This window comes from Cinclus cinclus, chromosome 17 (assembly GCF_963662255.1).
Source record: "Cinclus cinclus chromosome 17, bCinCin1.1, whole genome shotgun sequence".
Lineage (NCBI taxonomy): Eukaryota > Metazoa > Chordata > Aves > Passeriformes > Cinclidae > Cinclus > Cinclus cinclus.
This window is the reverse complement of record NC_085062.1, coordinates 10,719,238-10,738,200: the sequence shown is the minus strand read 5'-3', so window position 1 is coordinate 10,738,200 and position 18,963 is coordinate 10,719,238. Positions and strand designations below refer to the sequence as shown.

The 18,963-nt window shown below is 45.2% G+C and overlaps 1 protein-coding gene across 5 annotated transcripts in view; it reads right to left on the bottom strand.

Annotated features, from left to right (window-relative positions):
* The window catches only part of RNF10 (ring finger protein 10), a 36,211-nt gene extending 19,831 nt beyond the window's left edge, over nt 1–16,380 (bottom strand). For 2 of the 5 annotated variants that reach the window (XM_062504172.1, XM_062504173.1), the window contains exons 1-13: nt 16,076–16,380; nt 10,344–10,546; nt 7,663–7,862; nt 6,571–6,661; nt 5,336–5,520; nt 5,122–5,258; nt 3,484–3,644; nt 3,019–3,147; nt 2,605–2,863; nt 2,241–2,374; nt 1,598–1,715; nt 1,175–1,276; nt 552–686 (exon numbers count right to left, since the gene is read on the bottom strand). In XM_062504172.1, the coding sequence (XP_062360156.1) occupies nt 552–686; nt 1,175–1,276; nt 1,598–1,715; nt 2,241–2,374; nt 2,605–2,863; nt 3,019–3,147; nt 3,484–3,644; nt 5,122–5,258; nt 5,336–5,520; nt 6,571–6,661; nt 7,663–7,862; nt 10,344–10,546; nt 16,076–16,235 (2,014 nt within the window). In that variant the 5' untranslated portion in view covers nt 16,236–16,380. Of the gene's footprint in view, nt 1–551; nt 687–1,174; nt 1,277–1,597; nt 1,716–2,240; nt 2,375–2,604; nt 2,864–3,018; nt 3,148–3,483; nt 3,645–5,121; nt 5,259–5,335; nt 5,521–6,570; nt 6,662–7,662; nt 7,863–10,343; nt 10,547–11,703; nt 11,762–12,907; nt 13,176–14,115; nt 14,332–16,075 lie in introns of those variants that run through there. The other 3 variants (XM_062504171.1, XM_062504175.1, XM_062504174.1) reach the window with 3 other exon arrangements.
* Between the last annotated feature and the right edge of the window lie 2,583 nt (nt 16,381–18,963).

Genomic DNA, 18,963 nt, shown 5'->3' with positions numbered 1-18,963 from the left:
TGAGGGGGGTGGGCTGTTTGTTGGGTTTATTTTAGAATGTGTTGGAGAAGATAGAAATGATAGAAAGAAAAAAAGCCAGTAGTGTTTTCCTGGCAAACACAATTTTCTTCCCTTTTTGGGGCAATTGTTTCCTTTCTTCTACCTCATGTAAAAGATGGGGTAACTACAGTGCAGATCTCATACTGTCAAGGTAGAGGCAGTAAAAAGCAGACAAGGGAACAGAATGTTTCTTAACCATTTCTGCCTTTGGCCTATCAACTCATAGGCAGTCTAGGAAAGAATTATAGAATCACAGAATGGCTTGGATTGGAAAGCACTTGAAGACCATCTCAATCAACCCTCCTGCCATGGGCAGGCACACCTTTCACTACACCAGGTTGCTCCAAGCCCCATCCAACTTCCCCTTGAACACTTTCAGGGATGGATCAGCCAGAGCTTCTCTGAAAAGCTGTTTCTGATGATTGCTTAGAGAGTTTAGCATGATGACCTGAGCGAGAGATCCCAAAAGAATGATCAAAGGTTAGATGTGATGTGTTCCTCCAGATGCTCACCTGTCTGAAACACAGGACTTCTGCCAAGAGGAGACACAGAGAAGCCCTGATGATCAACACTGGTAGTTTCTCCAGGGCAAGAGGTAAAAGCAGGGAACTGCTGTAGATTCTCTAGAGCAATGTGGACCTCTGGATCTAGAAAGAGATTTTAAATTAAAGCACTACACAATGTGGGGGAGGACTGTCAATATGCAAGTCATTTCAGGAGTCTAGGAGATGCCAACTCATTTCTTTCCACCCTCTATTTGGAGACCAGTACAAGCCCTGCTGCTGGATGGAAGCAGTTTCTAGACCTTTTTTTTTGCCTTCTTCACTTGCCACTTTACATCGTGATTACTATAAAAACAGAGAGCTATGTACACCATAGAGACAGCTCTGCCCTTGAATGCCCTCCATCTCTCCCAAAATTCATGTGTATGCAGCAATTGCTTAACATCACCTAACATTGTGGCTAAAGCAGCTTATATTTTTCATTATACAGACACCGCTCCTAGTACTTTGTAATCTTGTTCCAAGTACACACTACAAACTACAGGCCTCAGAGTTCATCCTACAGCTCAAGAAATCAGCTCAGCAACCAAATATGACTGAAAATCCACCAGCTATTCACCATCATGGCTTACATTTGCCCTGTTTCTTGTTCTCTTCCATCTCAATCCTGCGTTCACGCCGTCGCTCATCGCGAGCTTTCTTCTGCCGTAGACGTTTCCTCTTTTCAAGGTCATCTAGGAGCAATGCACAAAACAGGATATCAAAAACCCCACACTAATACTCTGGCAATGTTTCTTCCAGCTCTGAGAACAACCTTGTAATACATAAGTAACAAAATATGATTACAAAAAACACATGCTCTTCCAAGCAGTTGAGATTTTCTATTCTTTTTGTAACTGCTGTCTATGAAACAATGATTTGGGGCTGTTCTGTCTAGCAGTCATCAGACAGTTGGTGCAAGAGGAGTAAAGTTCTTATGTATGTTCTTTCTACTGTTAAAGGAATAAGAACAACTTCCCCTTCATGACAGAACCTACTAGAAAGGTAGTACAAACCTGAAAACAACTCTAAAGTCTCCTTAGAGATGACAGGTGGCTTCAGAGCCAGTTCACAAATGCTGAACTCACAGGTGAGGGGCAAGTGACAGAGGTAGCGATGACGCTGTCTTATATCCTGATAAACAGAAAGTCATATGTCACCACAAGGACTGGAGGCAGTCATAGTGATGAATGGAAATAGAATGCCCAACGTTCACCACATCAAATAGAAAAAAATAGCACCAGTGACACAATAGCTACTTTAAAAACTACAAACACATGATGGATGCCCTGAGTCAGAATCAAATGTTCTAAGATTTCCACCAGCTATATCATAATCAGACTTGGATGTAGTTACTCCAGCTCAATTACTGATCTTCATGTTCTTCCTCCCTTCTCACTCATCACTGGAATAAAATTCTGCAATGCCAGACTTACAACACAATTATTTTTGTACTGGACCTCCCAGGAAAAAAAAACCTGTACTGCAGACTACTTATCAAAAGCAACATAAGGCCCAGCACCTTAGACAGATGCCCTTCACAGACTAGCATCCCTACCGTTCATACTATTTCTTACTATTGAAGAGAATCAAGTCTCCTCTAAAATGACCAACGTGCTAAAACAAGGCCCTCAATTAATAAGAAGATAAAATAACTACCTCTGTCATGGAGTAGCCAGTTATCTCCACTACAGCTGCAGTTATCTTCTCTGGACTCTTCTCCAAGCTGCCATATTCACGCACAAGGCATCGAACGTTCACAGGGTGAAGGTACATGCACTGCCCGTCCTCCGCTGAAAGGCAACAACACATCATCACTCCTTCTCTGCCTGCTCATTTTCAGTACCCTTCTCCCCACCTCAGGACATCCTCCACTAATTAAATTAAAGCTCCTTTCTGAGTTCCTGTGGGACTTACTTCACAGGGGTTAGCTGCATCTAATGAAGCGACAAACACACTCCTCAAGGAGGGTCCCAAAGGAGGCATCGCTGCCCTTATGATTCCAGGATTTCACTAAACTGACCTTGATAGAAATAGTAAAATGGAGAGTTGCCAAGATGTCCACTGCTAAGTGTATCTTTAGATTCTTGGCAGCTTGTTTCAGCTGGATTTGGCTCCTCCACAGGGTTTGTAACAGGTTCTTCCACAGTGTCCACCTCGGGTACTTCCTCCTCATCCAGCACTGCCTCTTCTACTTCCACAGGAGGCGAAAAGGAACTTGCCAGGTCAGAGCAAGGCTCCACAAGCTCCTCATCAAATGCAGAGAGATATTCCACATCACACTACCACAGCAGAGAGGATAGAGTTAGAACTATGCCACCTACTTCAAAGATTATCATCTTTGCAAAAATTTTTGGCATGAGCTCACCGCACACTGCAGTGTGGAGTGGCAGAATTAAGTGTTAACAGGATCTGCCAGAGCAGATTTGTCACCCACCTTTTTCTCTTGGGAAGCAGCAGGCTCCACAGCTTTGGAGCTTTCGAGGACCAATTCTTCCACAGCTGCACTGATTCCAGCAATGCCATTGTTTTTATCCTGGTCAGCAGAGAGTGCTGTTTCTCGCTCCTGCAGATCATCCGAAGGGATCAAGTTTCAATTTGCCATTTAAGCAAGGAGACCACTCTCACAGTTATTTTTAGACTTGCCCTGGCATTCCTCTACTGGAATACCATCCCATAAAAACCATTCTGCTGTGTTATCCTGAACACCACATCAGATTCCTGGGGCCCAAACACTATAGTCTCCTCCAAGGTGTATAATGCTACTCCAGCAGCAAACAACAGCAACTTGTTAGAGACCAGAATAATCACACATAACCATCCATGCAGCAAAACAAGGACACTGAGCACTCAGTATACTCTTAAAAATAAAGCTACTAAAAGCCTCTCAAAAGATGGTTACCTTCAGCTCCTGGATAGCTGCCTCAATGAAACAGGCTTCTGGGGTATGTTTTTCTTCCTCATACTGTTTCAGTAATGCTGCTTTCTCCTCCAGGATCACCAGCTGCAAGACTTGCTCCCTGGATGCCAGAAGCAGCTTTGAATACTGACTGTGCTGGTCATCTGCACAGAAGAGCACCAAATCATTAGTATCTGCATGTGGAGCCACCAGTTTGGACTGCTGCTTCTTCTGAAGTTTTGTTACTACTCACTTTTGTGAGTTAATCTCCCAGGGCAGACAACACTCAGCAAGAGTTTGATACAGACTCCACAAACTACACAAGCTGGTGTCAAATAGCTGCTCCGACACACATCTCCCCCACACAGCAGTTCATCTGCCACTTCACCACTGAGTTGCTACACATCAGTAAAAAAAACAAACCTAAACTTCTACACTGCGGGAGCATCATCTTTGAGAAGCCTTGGGAGTGTCAAAGCTTCCTGAAACAATGCAGTCTGCAGCTTCTTCCTCTTTTCTCAAAAATACTGCTCTTTGAGATTTCTGCAAAGCCACCCTGGTTTGGCTCAAACTAGGTTCATAAGCCAATATGTATTAAAAATCCATACAAAACATTATTATGAGGTTTGTACAAGAAGTACAGCACAAAAAGCAAGCTAAAGAATCGCAGTTTAGCAAAAGGTGACCATTGCTGTTAACTCACAGCAACCACAGCATCCCATATTAACACAGTCCCTGTATTCACTGCTCCCCAAGAGTCCAATCTTGTCTACAGACACCAAGTTAATGGTGAATTTCCTGGCTTTAGAGTGTTCTCAAATCCTTTATTTGTAGTTTTTTTTGTTTTATGAAAGGACTTAAAAGTCCCCTAGTTTCAAACACTGAGAAACATGTAAGACCACAGCTTGCATGCTGGACATCCATCACATGTTAGAAGACTTGACTTTTTCCAGAGTTTATATGCATGCAGCCTTTCCTAAATGTGACTGCAAAATGAAGTGAGCCAAGACAGCCCACAAAGCAGCAATGTTCAGTAAAATTATTTCTTTAGTCACAAAATTTTTGCGATACTAACAGATAAGATGATGATGAGTTAGTCACACTCTTGTCTGGAGAAAACTGAAGATGTCAGGAACAGATGTTTGGAATAGGTTTGCAATAATTTTGATTATTTCCCCATAGCATTCACTGACTTCAGTTGATAAGTGAAGATGATGAAAACCTTGTTGAAGATTACAGCCTCAAAATAGTTTAGACACAGAAGCAGTTATTTTTGTGAAGCTGTATAATGAGTCAGGAGGAGAAAAGTTAGGGACACTGAAGAGCCAATAAAAGCAGTAAGAGTCACACCAATGACTGCAGGGTACAAAGGACACATCTAACGATTACAAGGAGTGCCTGCAATGGCAGGGGTCTGCAGTTCAGCCACTTGAAGGGACACAGCACACAAGTTAAAGACTTTACAGAAAAGCAGTGTGAGTAGAAAGTTTACTGTTAGTATGTGGTCATTAAGCTTTTCTGCTGCTAAGCTCCATGTTTTGCAGTTCGGTGTATTTTAAGACGACAGCACAGCATTGCCAGGGTCAATTGTCTCTACACAAATCCTGGTCACAGTCAGGAACAGGATTCAGATACACTCACCTCTGATGTAAACAGGCTGAACCACATTCATCCACTGGGATTTGGGCAGTGCTACCAGAACACCCTTCTCTCTCCTCATGAGTTGCATCGTAATGGTATCACCAATTGCATACTGACGTGTTTCCATAGCAACAACACTGCAACGTACGGAGGAGGTTAGCAGCATAAAAACAACATTTCAAAAAGACGCGTGATTTAATTAGTATTGTCTCACCTCTTGAGATCCTTCTTATGAACAGAGCCATAACAAATAGGACACTTACTCCAGGTCTTCTCACTCAGGGAGAGATAGTGAAGGATACATGCCCAGCAGAAGATGTGCCCACAGCGGGTGATCTTGGCAGCTGTCGGTGGGTACAGACATATGGGGCAAGAGGGCACTTCATGGCTACAGATGCGCTGAAATGGCACATGAGAAGAACAGCACAAGTTTTAGACTCAGAAATCAGTTCCTGGGATCCAGAAAAAGCTTACTCTAGAAAAGATCCAGAAAAAAACCTACTCTTAACATATTAATTTCCAGCTCTTCCAGTCTATTTATTTACTAAGCAATTAGTGCACTGTGGACTAACATCTTCAGACTGCACATGGAATAACCTTCTAAGCAACTCATCTTATTTCTTGTCTTATTTCTACTCTAGGGACATTAAAGAGTGAGTCTTCTCATGTTTCCTCTCACGTATTCAGTATCTCTAAGAGTTAGCAGCTCTTTCATCATGCGAATTCAGGCAGTGAGAAGACAGCAAGTGAGCTCTGTGGCCTCTGCCACAAGCAGAGCTGTGCAGCCCTGTGTAACTGTGAGACTGAACTTACCCACTTCCATGAACATGCTAGGTCTAGTCAGACACTTCAGCAGCATCTCTGTGTGGCAGAGACATAACTGCCAAGCAAGCACCTAGATTTTTCCAGTTCTCTTGTAGTGACAGGTAACAGTAAGCCTACCTCCTCTCCACCTACACCATGCACCAGACTGTCTTGGAAGATATAAATTTCTGCTTGAGGCAACCCAAAACTTCTGACTACAATTCTCAAGAGATTTTCCATTTTGTTGCTAGGCAAGATAGGCCACCTATGCACAGAATAATTCTTCAAAATTCTACACTCCAGTCCTCTTCCATGGACTCATGCCCAAGTTTTCTGTTAATATCTCGATCACAAGCACTCTGTCTACAGAATGTCAGATACTATTTTTGATGAGCTCCCATCTGCGAAAGCAAGAAGAAGCTGCTAATTTTCCTAATAGATTTTAGCACTTCTCTTTTCCTGTCATGAAAGTATTTCATAATATATTCTATGACAGATCTTTCCCAGTATTGTGGGAGTGACAGAAAAGGCCTCAACTCAAAAACAGATGAGTTTTATGTAACATCACAGAGAGAAAGAGGCAGTTAAAGACAGGTTGAGGTTCTTAAGAAAGAAAAAAAAAAAATCTAGCCCATCACAACTGACCACTTGCTCCACAAAGTCCCAGTTGACCAAGGTATCTGGATCAGCAAAGTGGACTGTGTAGTCCTGTTCTTCAGAGACAACAAACTGGCAGCTGGGGAAAGGCAAAGAGACAGATGATCCACTCAGTTGTTTCTAAAAACTTTTTGAGAACTATCCTATAGGATTCTCTGAGCTTCTTCTTCATCCAGCAGAAAACTACTGGGTGCAGTCAGTAACTTCTATCAACAAGAAATCAAGAGTTCAGTTCACAACCAGATTTTTCAGGATACAGGTGTGTCTAATTTCAGTTAGACACAACATCACACAGTAAGTACAGAATGAGCCAGGTAGACTGTTTTTCCAGAAATGTGTAAGAAACAGTCAGCTGCAATGGAGACCTATTAAAAAACAGAATTCACAAGGGGAAAAACATTGTCATGAAAACTACAACTACTAGGGCTCTTACAAATATACTTCTCTACAATAAGCCACAAAACATCATGGAGAAATCAGAAGCATCAATGCTGAAAATACTTTTTATCTTTAACATTTTCAGAGATAGGAAGTCCTGAACACACGTCAAATTCTGGGGAAATTTCCAATTAAGAAGGAATTCTGCTGTTAGGTTATTATACTGATCATCATTTGGGTTATACTACATACTTCGGGGCCCGCAAAATAATCAGCATTTTAAGAACCCAGACCCATGTAAGAAATTACCTTTGGCACTTAAAAATTCAGATTAGCTTTCATCAAACAACTGCTATCCATTCCATCTCCACAAACCAACTTTTGGAAACAACCATTTTCTATAAGGAACTATACAGATATTCCCAAATAGGAGTGTCATGTCCCAAAGCCATGCTTGAAAACTTGAGCAGAAGATTTTTGTTCATTAGATCTAAAGGACTCACTCCATCAGATACTTTGCAAATAGGCGAAGACAACATCCCTGTAAAATACAGTCACTACCACTAAGAACACTACAGAAAGGCAATTTCACCCTGGAAAAGATAATACAATTAGTCAAGCCCATACAATTCCCTGGCTTGTCACCCCTTACAGCTCCATGTCTCTGCCAAAGTCTGAGAGCCCCATGGATCTCCCACTCACTTGGCCTGCAGGAAGAGCTCCTTGTTGAATGGTTTATGTCCCCACTTGTTCCTTTTACCCCAGTTGCCGTGTCCATTCCCATCAAAATGTCCTGCTTGGCCACGGGGTTCAAAGGTGAAGTTCAGTAAGTGGTTCAGATTAATCTTCTTTGGACCAGAAAACTGGGCAGGGCTGAACTCTGCCCGTTGAGCCTCTGCTACCTGAGAGAGAACAACATTTGTTAGAAGTTGCTGGAGTTTACAGCAAAGGCATGAGTACAGCTGGACACCCAGGCCCCATCAGTGATAACACACAGAACATGTAGCACCTACTCACTCACCTTCTCCCATCCCTGTTCTGCAAATCAAGTAGTGCAGTGTTAGAAATGCACAAGAACCTGGAAGTCAGAACTCAGTGGTCTTACCCCACACTGAACAAAAGGAGGAGAGAGTTAAAACCACAAAGCTAGCAAAACATAGTTAAGAAAAAGTAGTTCAAATCCTGACAATACTCTTTTAGACCATAATACAAGCCTAATTACTGTTTGCACAGGCTGTACTTGTTTTGGTTACTTTCCATGTAAGGAAGCAGAATTCAACAGAGGCAGCAGGTGAATTTTCAGGCAGTGATCTAGGTGAGAAGTGCTGCTCATTCATCAACACTGAAAGACCAGAGTATCAGTTAAAGCCCACAAACAGTCTACAGCATTTAGATCTACATCAACAAAAAAAAAAAAAAAAAAAAAAAAAAAAAAAAAAAAAAAAAGGAAAAAAAAAGCCTCAGTCTGGTTTTACCTTGATTATCAGCAAGGCCAATACAATTACTTTCACAATACCACTATCACCTGTAAATTTGTGCCCCAGAAGAGGTTGGACACAATCTTCAGAGGGCAAACTTTGGCCTATTTAGAAGACTGGTTGGCAGAGTCCCTTGGGAGAGAGTGCTGAAGGGCAAAAGAGTCCAAAAGACTGGAAATTCTTCAATAAATCTTAAAGGCACAGGAACAGGCTATCCCTTGTGCCAAAAAATGAGGCTCAACAGAGAGCTTTAAATGGAACTCAGGAAAAATGGGAATTTCTAACCTGAGGAAGAAGGGACAGGAATTCAGCAGGACTACAAGGATGTCATAAGGTTATGCAAGAAAAGAAGCTGAAGGGCCAAAGTCTGACTAGAACTTAATCTGTAACTGCCGTAAAAGATGAAAGATGTTTCCATAAAAACATCAGCTACGAAAAGAGAGCTAAAGAAAATACCCACATTTTATTGGATGCAGAAGGAAACACAGTGGCAAAGGGTGAGGAAAAGGCTGAGGTACTTAATGCCTTCTTTTCCTCAGCTTTTAATAGTAAGACCAGCTGTCCTCAGGGTATCCAGTCCCCTGAGCTAGAAGACTGGGACAAGGGGCAGAATGAAGCCCCATACTCCAGAGAAACAGTCAGGGACATGCTGTGCCACTAAGACAGCCCCAAATCCATGGGGCTGGATGCAACCCACCCACAGGGATTGAGGGAACTGGCAGCAGTGATCATCACCAGCAATCCTGGCAAACTGGGAGGTCCCAGCTGACTGGAAGTCAGCAAACATGACATGCACCTACAAGAAGGGCTGGAAGGAGGATCTGAGGAACAACAGGCCTGTCAATCTGACCTTCATGATGGGGAAGCTTATGGAGATCATCCTTCAAGCCATCATACAGTGTACAGGACAACCAGGGAATCAGGCCCAGCCAATGTGGATTTATGAAAGGCAGGTTCTGCCTGACTAACCTGATCTCCTCCTATGACAAGGTGACACAATGCATGAGGGAAAAGAGGTGGATGTTATCTACCTGGACCTTAGAAAAGCCTTCAGCACAGTTCCTCACAGCATTCTCCTGAGGAAACTGGCTGCCCATGGCTTGGATAAGTGCACCACTCAGAGTAAAAACCCATTCTGGATGGCTAGGCCCAGGGAGCAGAGGGACACAGGGTGACCTCCAGCTGGGCCCCCACTAGTGGGGTTCCCCAGACCTCAGTATTTGGACCGGTCCTGTTTAATGTCTTCATCAACAATCTGGACAAGGGGATTGAGGGCACCCTTTACAATTTCACAGATGACACCAAGTTAGGTGGGAATGTAGATCTGCTGGAGGACAGGAAGGCTCTGCAGAGGGATCTGGACTGACTGACCAAGGCCAGTGGTGTGAGGTTCAACAACACCAAGTGCCAGGTCCCACACTTGGGTCACAACAGCCCCTTGGAATGCTCCAGGCCTGGGAAAGAGCACCTGGAAAGCTGTCCATCAGGAAAAGACCTAGGGGTGTTGATAAACAGCAGTTAAACATGAACCAGGTGTGCCCAGGTGGGCAAGGCAGCCAATGGCACTGGGGCTGTACTAAAAATAGTGTGGCCAGCAAGAACAGGGCAGTGAAATTGTGTCACTATATATTTTCACAAAGGACCCATGTCATGGGATGTATATGGCCTGTCTTGGCACCCATTCCTTAGATGGCATTTTTCCTTAGAGCACAAAGAGCACTCCTCTTCCATAGTTGCCAAGTTGCTCCGCTCACACTCCCTCTGGCATCTCAGCAATGTCAGCACATCTTATTACTCTCCCTTCCCAACCCAGGAACTAAACACAGCAGACCTATCTAGGCAGGTCAGTGTGATCCTCTCATCCCAGGAAAGGAGGCCTTGGAGTCGTGGCATTACACTTCTCACCTCATCTCGTCTTCCACCATTAGAAGAGCTAAAAGATTTGCCACTTCCACCACCACCTCCCCTTTGAGGGGGCATCTTGTTAAAAGTTTTGCTTTTCTGTGAATTGGAGCGACGGGACTGACTGGAAAAGTTCTCATTTTTTGAATATGAAGTCTCTCTTTTACGATTATAACGCTGTTTGGATCCATTCGCATTCTTTCCATCTGAAAGGAAAATAAAAATAATCAGATCAGCAGCCTCAGAGTTGGCCCCATGTACTGTACCTCAGCTAAACTCACCTCAGAGATGAGCTCACCTCAGCCACTACCTTAAGGGCAATGTTTATCAGGACATTAAATCCCCCAGCAACTCAAGACACTTCATTCCTATCACTGCCCAAAGAGCTGATCGAAGAGTTTAAAATAAGGTATTTGCTGTGCTCTACCTTACATAAAAAGAGTTGAATTTCTTTTTTCCAAATTTGGAATTGCCACCACCAGATATTAGTGTGTTGCTTGGTACATTAAGTTATGAATACTAACATCACATACATCATCTTCATGCCCCATTACAAAAACTGAAAACAGCTAGGGTTTGTTTTTTTTTCCTTCACTTAATTTGCCCAAAACACAATTTATCGTATTTATCATATATAAAATACACGTTATAAATACACTGCTGCATTTTTCTTGAAGGCTTCCATTGCTGGTTTTCACTCACTTCTGCACTCTATGCTTAGAAGACCCCAGCAGATATAACTCTGTTTAAAAAATACTTTCATGTCATCAGGCCAACAAATGCTAATTGATCTTCAAGCACAAACCAAATGCTTTGTGGCCTTCCAGGGCACATACTTAAGATCTAAGTACCAAGTCCACCAACCTATGCAATAAGAACTGTTTGCCAAAAACTGTTCTTAGCACACCACTGAACATAACACAGGACACAGTGGCGAAGCACAAAGCAAACTATTACAGTAATAAAGAGCAGAAAAATCAGTCCAGCTCTTGAGAGGAGTTTTCTGTGCCTCAACAACAGCTAAATCAAACTGCTAGAACAAAGTAAATACTATGAAGGTATTTCTTAACACAACATCAGAGTTGCCCAAGGACACAACAGGCTGCTTAACCTGGCACTTCTGCCACCGGCCCCAAGTGAGATTTGTAGCAGAGGTATGGTGATAAGCTCAGATACAAAACTCCTTGGGCCCCACAAGACATCTATCCACACCAGCCATCCCCAAAGTCACTCTGGATACTCAGTAAACATTACACAAACAGCAAGAGTTCGCACACTATCTAGTTGCATTTTATAAAAGCCTATTAGTTTCCCTTTTCCCACTTTGTAGTCTTCCTCCCCCCACCCTTCACATAAATCTTACGTGGCAGGCAAACACCACTGTGATTCAGGATCACATTTCTCATATGGGCAGATTCACTGCCAGTGCTTTCAGTTTCTCCCCTTCCCATCTACCCAAGCATTTAGAACAGCCAGAAATGGCATCATCCACATAAAGTATCCTTTTTTGTTGTTTCTTCTTCCACCTTCATCCCCCAGAAAAAGTGAGCTGGGAACAGGATGGGCTGTGTGTTATTGTATATTACTGGGGATCCAGTGTCTTAAGAATAAATTAAGTAATAAAAGTGGCTGGACCAGGCTCTGTGCTGGTCTGCTTGTGCTGTTTCTTGCACTTGTCAGACTTCTTTGGCTGCAACTACAGCTAAAACAGGACACTACCATTACTTCCACACGCTGTGACAGGCCCATATTGCAGACAAACTTCATCATCAGAACTGGCAATTTACTGTGCTATTCAAAAAGCTGATCCTTTAATTCAGAATTAAACCAACTCTGTCGGAACCACAGCTGTATAACTCAAATGCATGCCTGCATAGCTGGCAGTGTTTTAATACACATCAAGTTAAAAAGGACATGGCTTGAGTGTTATCAGGAAAAAACACACCAGAAGTTGCCAAGTACTGAGGGTGTGACCAGGCCTGGCTGGATGATTAGACAGAACTTTTCTGAGAATGTTTGTAGGGAATAACCAACACCTCAGAGTCTCTGGGAAAAAAAATAAATCATTTTGAAGAGGTTTGGACTACTCCTTAAGTTACTCAGCAGAAGAACTTGTCAGTTTAGAGCTCAACCACCCTCTCAAATCTGTAAATTCAGCAAAGGTACTGGAGGGGCACATGTCTGTTGCGTCTGTACCACTTTGCAGTTTCTCTTTGATCTTCAAAGGGGGAAAAGAAACAAGTCAAAAAAGTCAGACTGAAGTGGGTGTTTACAAGGCCAGGGAACAAGGAACTGCTCACCCCTGGAGAATTCCTTACCACTTAAAGTTTTAATCGAGTTACTCACCACCAACTTTGTCAGTCAGATGGTTCACGCACATTCCTGTCATGTTAGAGGTCCTTTTAAGGCACCTCCTAGAGCCTTCACATTTTATAGGAAAGAACTCTCCACTTGTGCCTTTTCTTAAAAGGACCTTGCAACAGTCAGTTCTGCAAGGCTTCAACAACATTTTAAACCTGATTTCACAGATTGGTAGTTTCACTCCCTCCCCCAGGAGAATAACTGACCTCAGTAGAAGCTTGGTCCATGACAGCAGTAATGAAACTGGTCAGCAGACAACCAGGAGCTTGGAGAATGCATCTGTAAATGGGAACAGCTTTCCCCCACCCTGAATCTAAGCAATGCTGCTCCTTCCAACCTTTCCAGCATGCCACACGTCAGGGAGCGCCCTGCTTTCCATCATCCATCCCAGCACTCCCACAAAGAGCAGGGCAGGACAGGCTGCTCCTAGGCACAGAGAAAAGTGGAAGACTTTCACTGCCATCCTCTCTTGGGAGATCCCAGTTTTAAGCATGGTAAGTTTGGATTTGGTAGTTTCTTTTTTGCCTCTTTTCTTGGCAAATCAGCAGTCAGCAACAGCCAGAGTGCTGGAGAGGTACTTACTCTTCACTCAGGTCCTCAGTTAGTCCTTTTGCTGTTTTCATGGCATCTAACCTATTCATATACACACACACACACACACACAGAGATTACGTGGATTTATCTACCCATTTACACTCCAAGAGACTTATACTAAATACTGTCTGTATAATTTAAAAACACCAGCAATGAAACTGTTCTGGCATTTTAGTGCAAGTCCTGAGATTTGTGGTTTCTCCTGCTGCTAGAGGATCTGGATCTCCAAAAATCCAGAGAGAAACAATGAAGTTCACAGCATCAGAAGCAGCTGTAGGTGACCACTTGAGCACAGGAGCTGCAATTGTTTGCTAATGGGGTGAGAACTGTTTCCTTCCACCTTTTTTTCCCCCCTTTTTTCTGCTGAGCTGTGCTGAAGCCAGCAGCATTGCATAAGGGGACTGGATCACACTAAAGCCACAGGGTGGTTTCATGAAAACACATTGAGGCCACTGCAGCTGCCAAGGCAAACATCCCAGTGAGCAGGAGGCGACCGAGCTCTCAGCCCAGCCAAGCAGGATCACACGGGGTGTGATAAGGCCCAGGAACGTTTGTGACAACTAACACTGTCCACCAGCTCTTGAGGACTGCAGAGAACCCCAGCAAGCCTATTCTGCCTTAGCTACTTTATTCCAATCTAATTGGATGTGATTCCTGTTGGCACACTAATACAACATAAAGAAACTTCTCTGTTGGAAACTCAGTTTAATTTAGTCTCTGAGGCCAAGTTTAAAAGAGAGGAGGAATCAAACTTCCACAAATATAAAGGAATACAGCACTCTATTTAAACAATATCCAGCTGTATTGAAAGAGAAGCTACCGTAAGGATTCAGGAACATCCATTTCTTCATCTGCTCAGCTGGACAGTTAGAGCAGGTAACTCTGGAAAGCATCACATGCAAGTGCTTGGCTGGATTTAACCCACTGACCATCTGAGAAAGGTCTGTGGTCCACAAGATTACCTTCCACTTCAGAGGCGACACAAGACTTCCAGAATACATCCAATACGTGTCCTTAAAGGGGTGCACCACATCAGCTAAAGGACAGTGATAAGGAACTCAAGAAAGATTCCATATGGTGATATGCCAGTGTTCTACAAGCAACAGCCATGAGAACACAGCCACAGTTTTACCCAGCTGCATCCTGTGTAGTTGTCTGCCCTAATTTCACCAAGGCAATCTTTTCATTTTAGTTTTCAGTACCCTCCAGTAAAGATATTCCTAAATAACAATCTACTTCTATTAAAAGATATTCCAATTTGTCCAGGTCTCATTGATGCCCTGTAAAGGAAGCAGCTCATTCCTCTGCCTTCCACTGTAGCTCAGTAACAAGTATCACTGAAGTAGAATTATGCCATGACAAAATTTTCCTGTTTTATTAAAAAAGAGGTCTTAAAAAGTTTTGGTGTTTATTTAATGAAAAGTTCTGGAGTAGAAGAGAATGGTCATCAGGATTCTTCTCCACACTGCTTCTGTGCTACCAGTGCCATTATTTCAAGCCTGTGAATGGTGACATTCCACAAAAATCACTTAACATTTTTATTCTGGCCTAGAACAGGCCTTTTATGTCCTTCCTCAGCCCACATAATGTGTGTCTTCTACACAAAGGGATACCAGCCACAGCACAAATCATCTTAACCCCCTCCTGAAGGATTTTTGTATTATGTGAGCAATCCTCCACAGAGCATCACACACCACTACAAAAGAAGCTGGAGTAAGGAGGTATCTCTTGGCAAGACATGGACAGAAAAGGTTTTTCTTAAAAAGACTTTCAAGTGTTGGAATTGGAAGTTAAAATTTCACTGTAATTGCACAGTTACACCACAACCTGGGGAGCTGTGGGTGAGTCACCTCCCATGTCCCACTTCCGTCAATCAATACAGGTGAAGACCAGGTAATACTCGGTAACCCAGGACGTGACCATGCTTAGAAGGTCCAAAAAGGAGTCAACAAACACCTCTAAGATACTAATTTCATTAACCCTCTGGAGTGCACTGCTGCTTTCTCAGAGGCCTCAAGTAATACAGCTGAAACAAACCACTGAGGAAGGAAATTAGTACTGCAATGGTGGTGTAGCAACCTGTTGACATTCTTTCAAATACTTCCAGGACTAAAGTCACCGATTTTAATCACTACGGCCCCATTTCTAGGTTCTAGAGGGGAAAAAAAAATTTGCCAGGAACAAACACTCTCTTCCTAAACAAGTTTAGAGAGCAAAGTGGCTCAAGTCCTACTTTGAAATGATGACAGGAACCACCCTGGCTTCTGACAAACTGCTCTGTCAGCAGAACCAGCTATTTGCAATTCCAGGTGCGACACTTTGGGTCGAAAGCCAGATGAGCAAACAACAACCAGCCAATTCTGAGCTCCCCCAAAGCAGGTCACTGACACACCGGGGCAAGGTGAATGCTGCGTACAGACACCAGACCACCCCCGGTGAGGTGGAACAACATAGATACAAGGACTACTCACAGGGAGTGAGAATGTATGTTCTTACTATAGCACCAGGGCTTTAGCTCTCAAGCTGATTACTCCAATACTAATGAAGATAAAGCATTAATCCTTAAAGGAAGGGGAGAGTGGAATCCCAGCTCACCAGCGAGCAGAGCCGGAAGAAGGAAAAAGAAACCCAAAACAGGCAGTGACCTGAAATGCCGCCTATTAAGGCCCGCTGAGACAAAAACAACCCGCCAAGGCGAAGTTCAGCTTCCCCACAAACCCAATGGCGGCACAAGGCCGTCTGTCCCCGCAGCCCCACGCTCACTCCGTCCCAGCTCTCACCGCCTTTGGGCTTAGACTCCCCCGCGGCGGGCCCGGCCGAGGCGGACCGCGGTTGCTGCCCTTTGCTGCCGGCCGAGGATCCGGGCGCACCGGAGCCGCAGGGGCTGCTCTTGTCCATGGCGGGGGCTGCGGGGTTCGCGCCGGGAGGGCTCTGCAGCATCAACGGGCGCCCCGGGCGAGCGGCGGCCCTGGGCGGGGGGGCACGACGGGCGCTGGCGGAGCCGGCGGGGGCCCAGGCTCATGGCCCGCGGGGGCGACCGGCGGGGGCGGCGCAGCGCGGACTCGGCCTCCTTCATGGCGACATCTTCTCGCTGCTCCGCTCGAACCGGGGAAGGCCGCGGGAGGCCGGGCCGGGCCTGCGGGGCTCCGGGCGGGGGGAAGGAAAAAGCTGCTCACGGAGCCCCGCGGGGCCCGGCGCTGCTGCCGCCCGACGGGTCGGCACCACCCCGGCACCCACCGGCTGCTCGGCGCCGCACCGGCCCCGGTTCGGCCGCCGCTGCCCCGTAATGGCGACGAGTCGCCCGCAGCAATAGCCGAACCCGGATGCAGCCGGCGCGGGCGGGCCCGCGGGCATGACGGGATTTGTAGTCCTGGACCGCGCGGGGCGCGCCGGGAGCTGCGGGCCGGGCCCCTCACGGAGCCCCGAGCCCGCCCCTCGCTCCCCAGCCGGCTCCGAAGGCATCGCCCTCACCTCAGCAGCGCCAGGCAGGATAGAAAGACATTTGGTATAAAATCACTGCCATCGATTTGTAGCAAATAACCGTAAAAGTTGGGGCTTTTTTAAAAAAAATAAAAGCACCTCGTGAGGCCTACTTGAAGTGATATTTTTTTAACTTTTCCCTCAAAGCAAAAGGGGGGAAAAAATCCACAAGGCAACTCGGTTCCTAAAGGCATTTCTTTTAACCTTTAAAATGCATTCTTGAATGCATCTCCTGATGCCTTTTCCATTATTTTAGGGATGAGAGCTTCAAGTTGTGCAGGAGAACAATTCCCAGCTTCTTTACAAAAGATATGGGTGGAGCATGTAAGGACATCTTTATGCCCATAATTCATACCGTGATCTGAATCTGCAGCCTTTCAAGTAAAAGCTTCATTACTAGTTTTGTATGCACAAGCCACATGCTCTGTAACAACAGTATGATCAACAAATCTAAGAATTTGTGTTTTACACATTACAAACAAAACCTCTATAGATATTATTTTAAGAAAAGCCTCATAAAGGCCTTATTTTAACACCTGTTTTTTCCCTATTTAAGTCTATTATTGTTAGAATTACACACCAAACTGTGAGTGTAACTACCACAGTGTTTAGATCTTCTAGATTTCAGGGGGAAAAAACCCTCAACTTTACAACAAAGTTGTTCCTCCACATTTGAAAAGAAATAAGAAATAGCATCTGCAGTACCAGAAGGAGAGCATAGAGGCACGCAACTTTTAAAAAGCAAAAAACATTTTTATTAGCAAATTAGCTGGCTGTGGAAAGAAAATAAATACAAGGAAGTATTCCCCACCTCCAAAAGAAAAACTATATAGTCCAAACAGCGTTCAATACTAAGACATTAGTAGCAAACTAACTCTCCCTCCCGTTACACGAGCTGCAGTGGCACACTCAACACTGCATTCCTCCAGAGACCGACTGGCACCGGCAGAGCATCGCTTCAGACAGGTCCGTATCCTTTATCACAGCCGTCAGATCACACATGGTCACCTATAACAAAAAAGCATTCAAAGTTGCAGGAGCAGCTCCCTGTCACAACCACCTGCTGCCGAGCAGCCCCACAGGAATCGCCATTCCCAGCGCGTTCTCGGGCGCCGCTCGGTGCCCCCGCCGTGGCCGGGCAGCGTTGGCCGGGCGAGCCGGGCACGGTAAAGGCGGGGACTGCGGAAGGCCCCTCAGGTCCCTTCACGCCCCGGCCGCGCTCCGCCATCACCGTCCGCCAGCTCCGCCCGGCCCCTCCGCCATTGCTCCAGAGAGCCTCGGCCACGCCCCCTGCGCACCGCCCTCCAGACATTGGTCATCGCCAGGAGCTCCCCAGGAGCTCATTGGCCAGGCGCGGGGCGGTGGGCGGGGCGTTTTGCCACTCCGGCGTGCCTCGTGCCCTCTCCGTTTCCATGGCGACGGGAACGCCACCGGTTCCGCGGCCGCCGGGGTCCGGTAGCCAGGAACACCAGAGAGCGGCTGAGGCCTAACTCTGCCCACAACAACTGTAATGCTGAGGACGCGGTAATGAACATTAAGGGGCTTTGGCTGCTCCTGAAAGCACCGTTTGCTGTACAAGAGCAAGAGTCTGGGTCGTTCTATTGGCATGGCTGGCCATTACCTCTGGTTGGCACAAGGAGCTTCAAGACCACGCTGAGAAAAGTTTCTGAGCTTTTTCCCAGTCCAATAGCTGTTAGCAGCAGAGTCTGTGGTTACTGGAAAAACACAGAGGACACTGGATTTATCTTCAAGGCATATTTTCCTTTCCTGCAACACTTCACCACTAAAAAGTAGGATATGGGACAGACAGCCTTCGACCCAGGCCAAGGGCTGCTGTAGTTCCTATTTGTCCCTGACAGAACACAGGCCTGTCTTACCACAGCAGTCCTTGGTGATTTATGTCTTCAGCTCAGCATTCGGGTATTCTGGATTTCAAGAGATTTGAGGAGATACCAGACACCAGGAAAAGTCTGAAGTGCCACAGGACCACAGTATTGCACTTTTCCAAAGTGTTACTCTCCCTTGATGGCTGGTGTGGATAGTGTTCCATGAAAGGCTATTACAATCAAACACTTAATGATTATACACTTAAAAATTATTTCTCTTTCACCCTCCCATTTCTCCACCTTCCAAATGCAGATGCCGCTGCATTTCTTCGGGTTTGTCTGTATCCTCTACCACAGCTGCC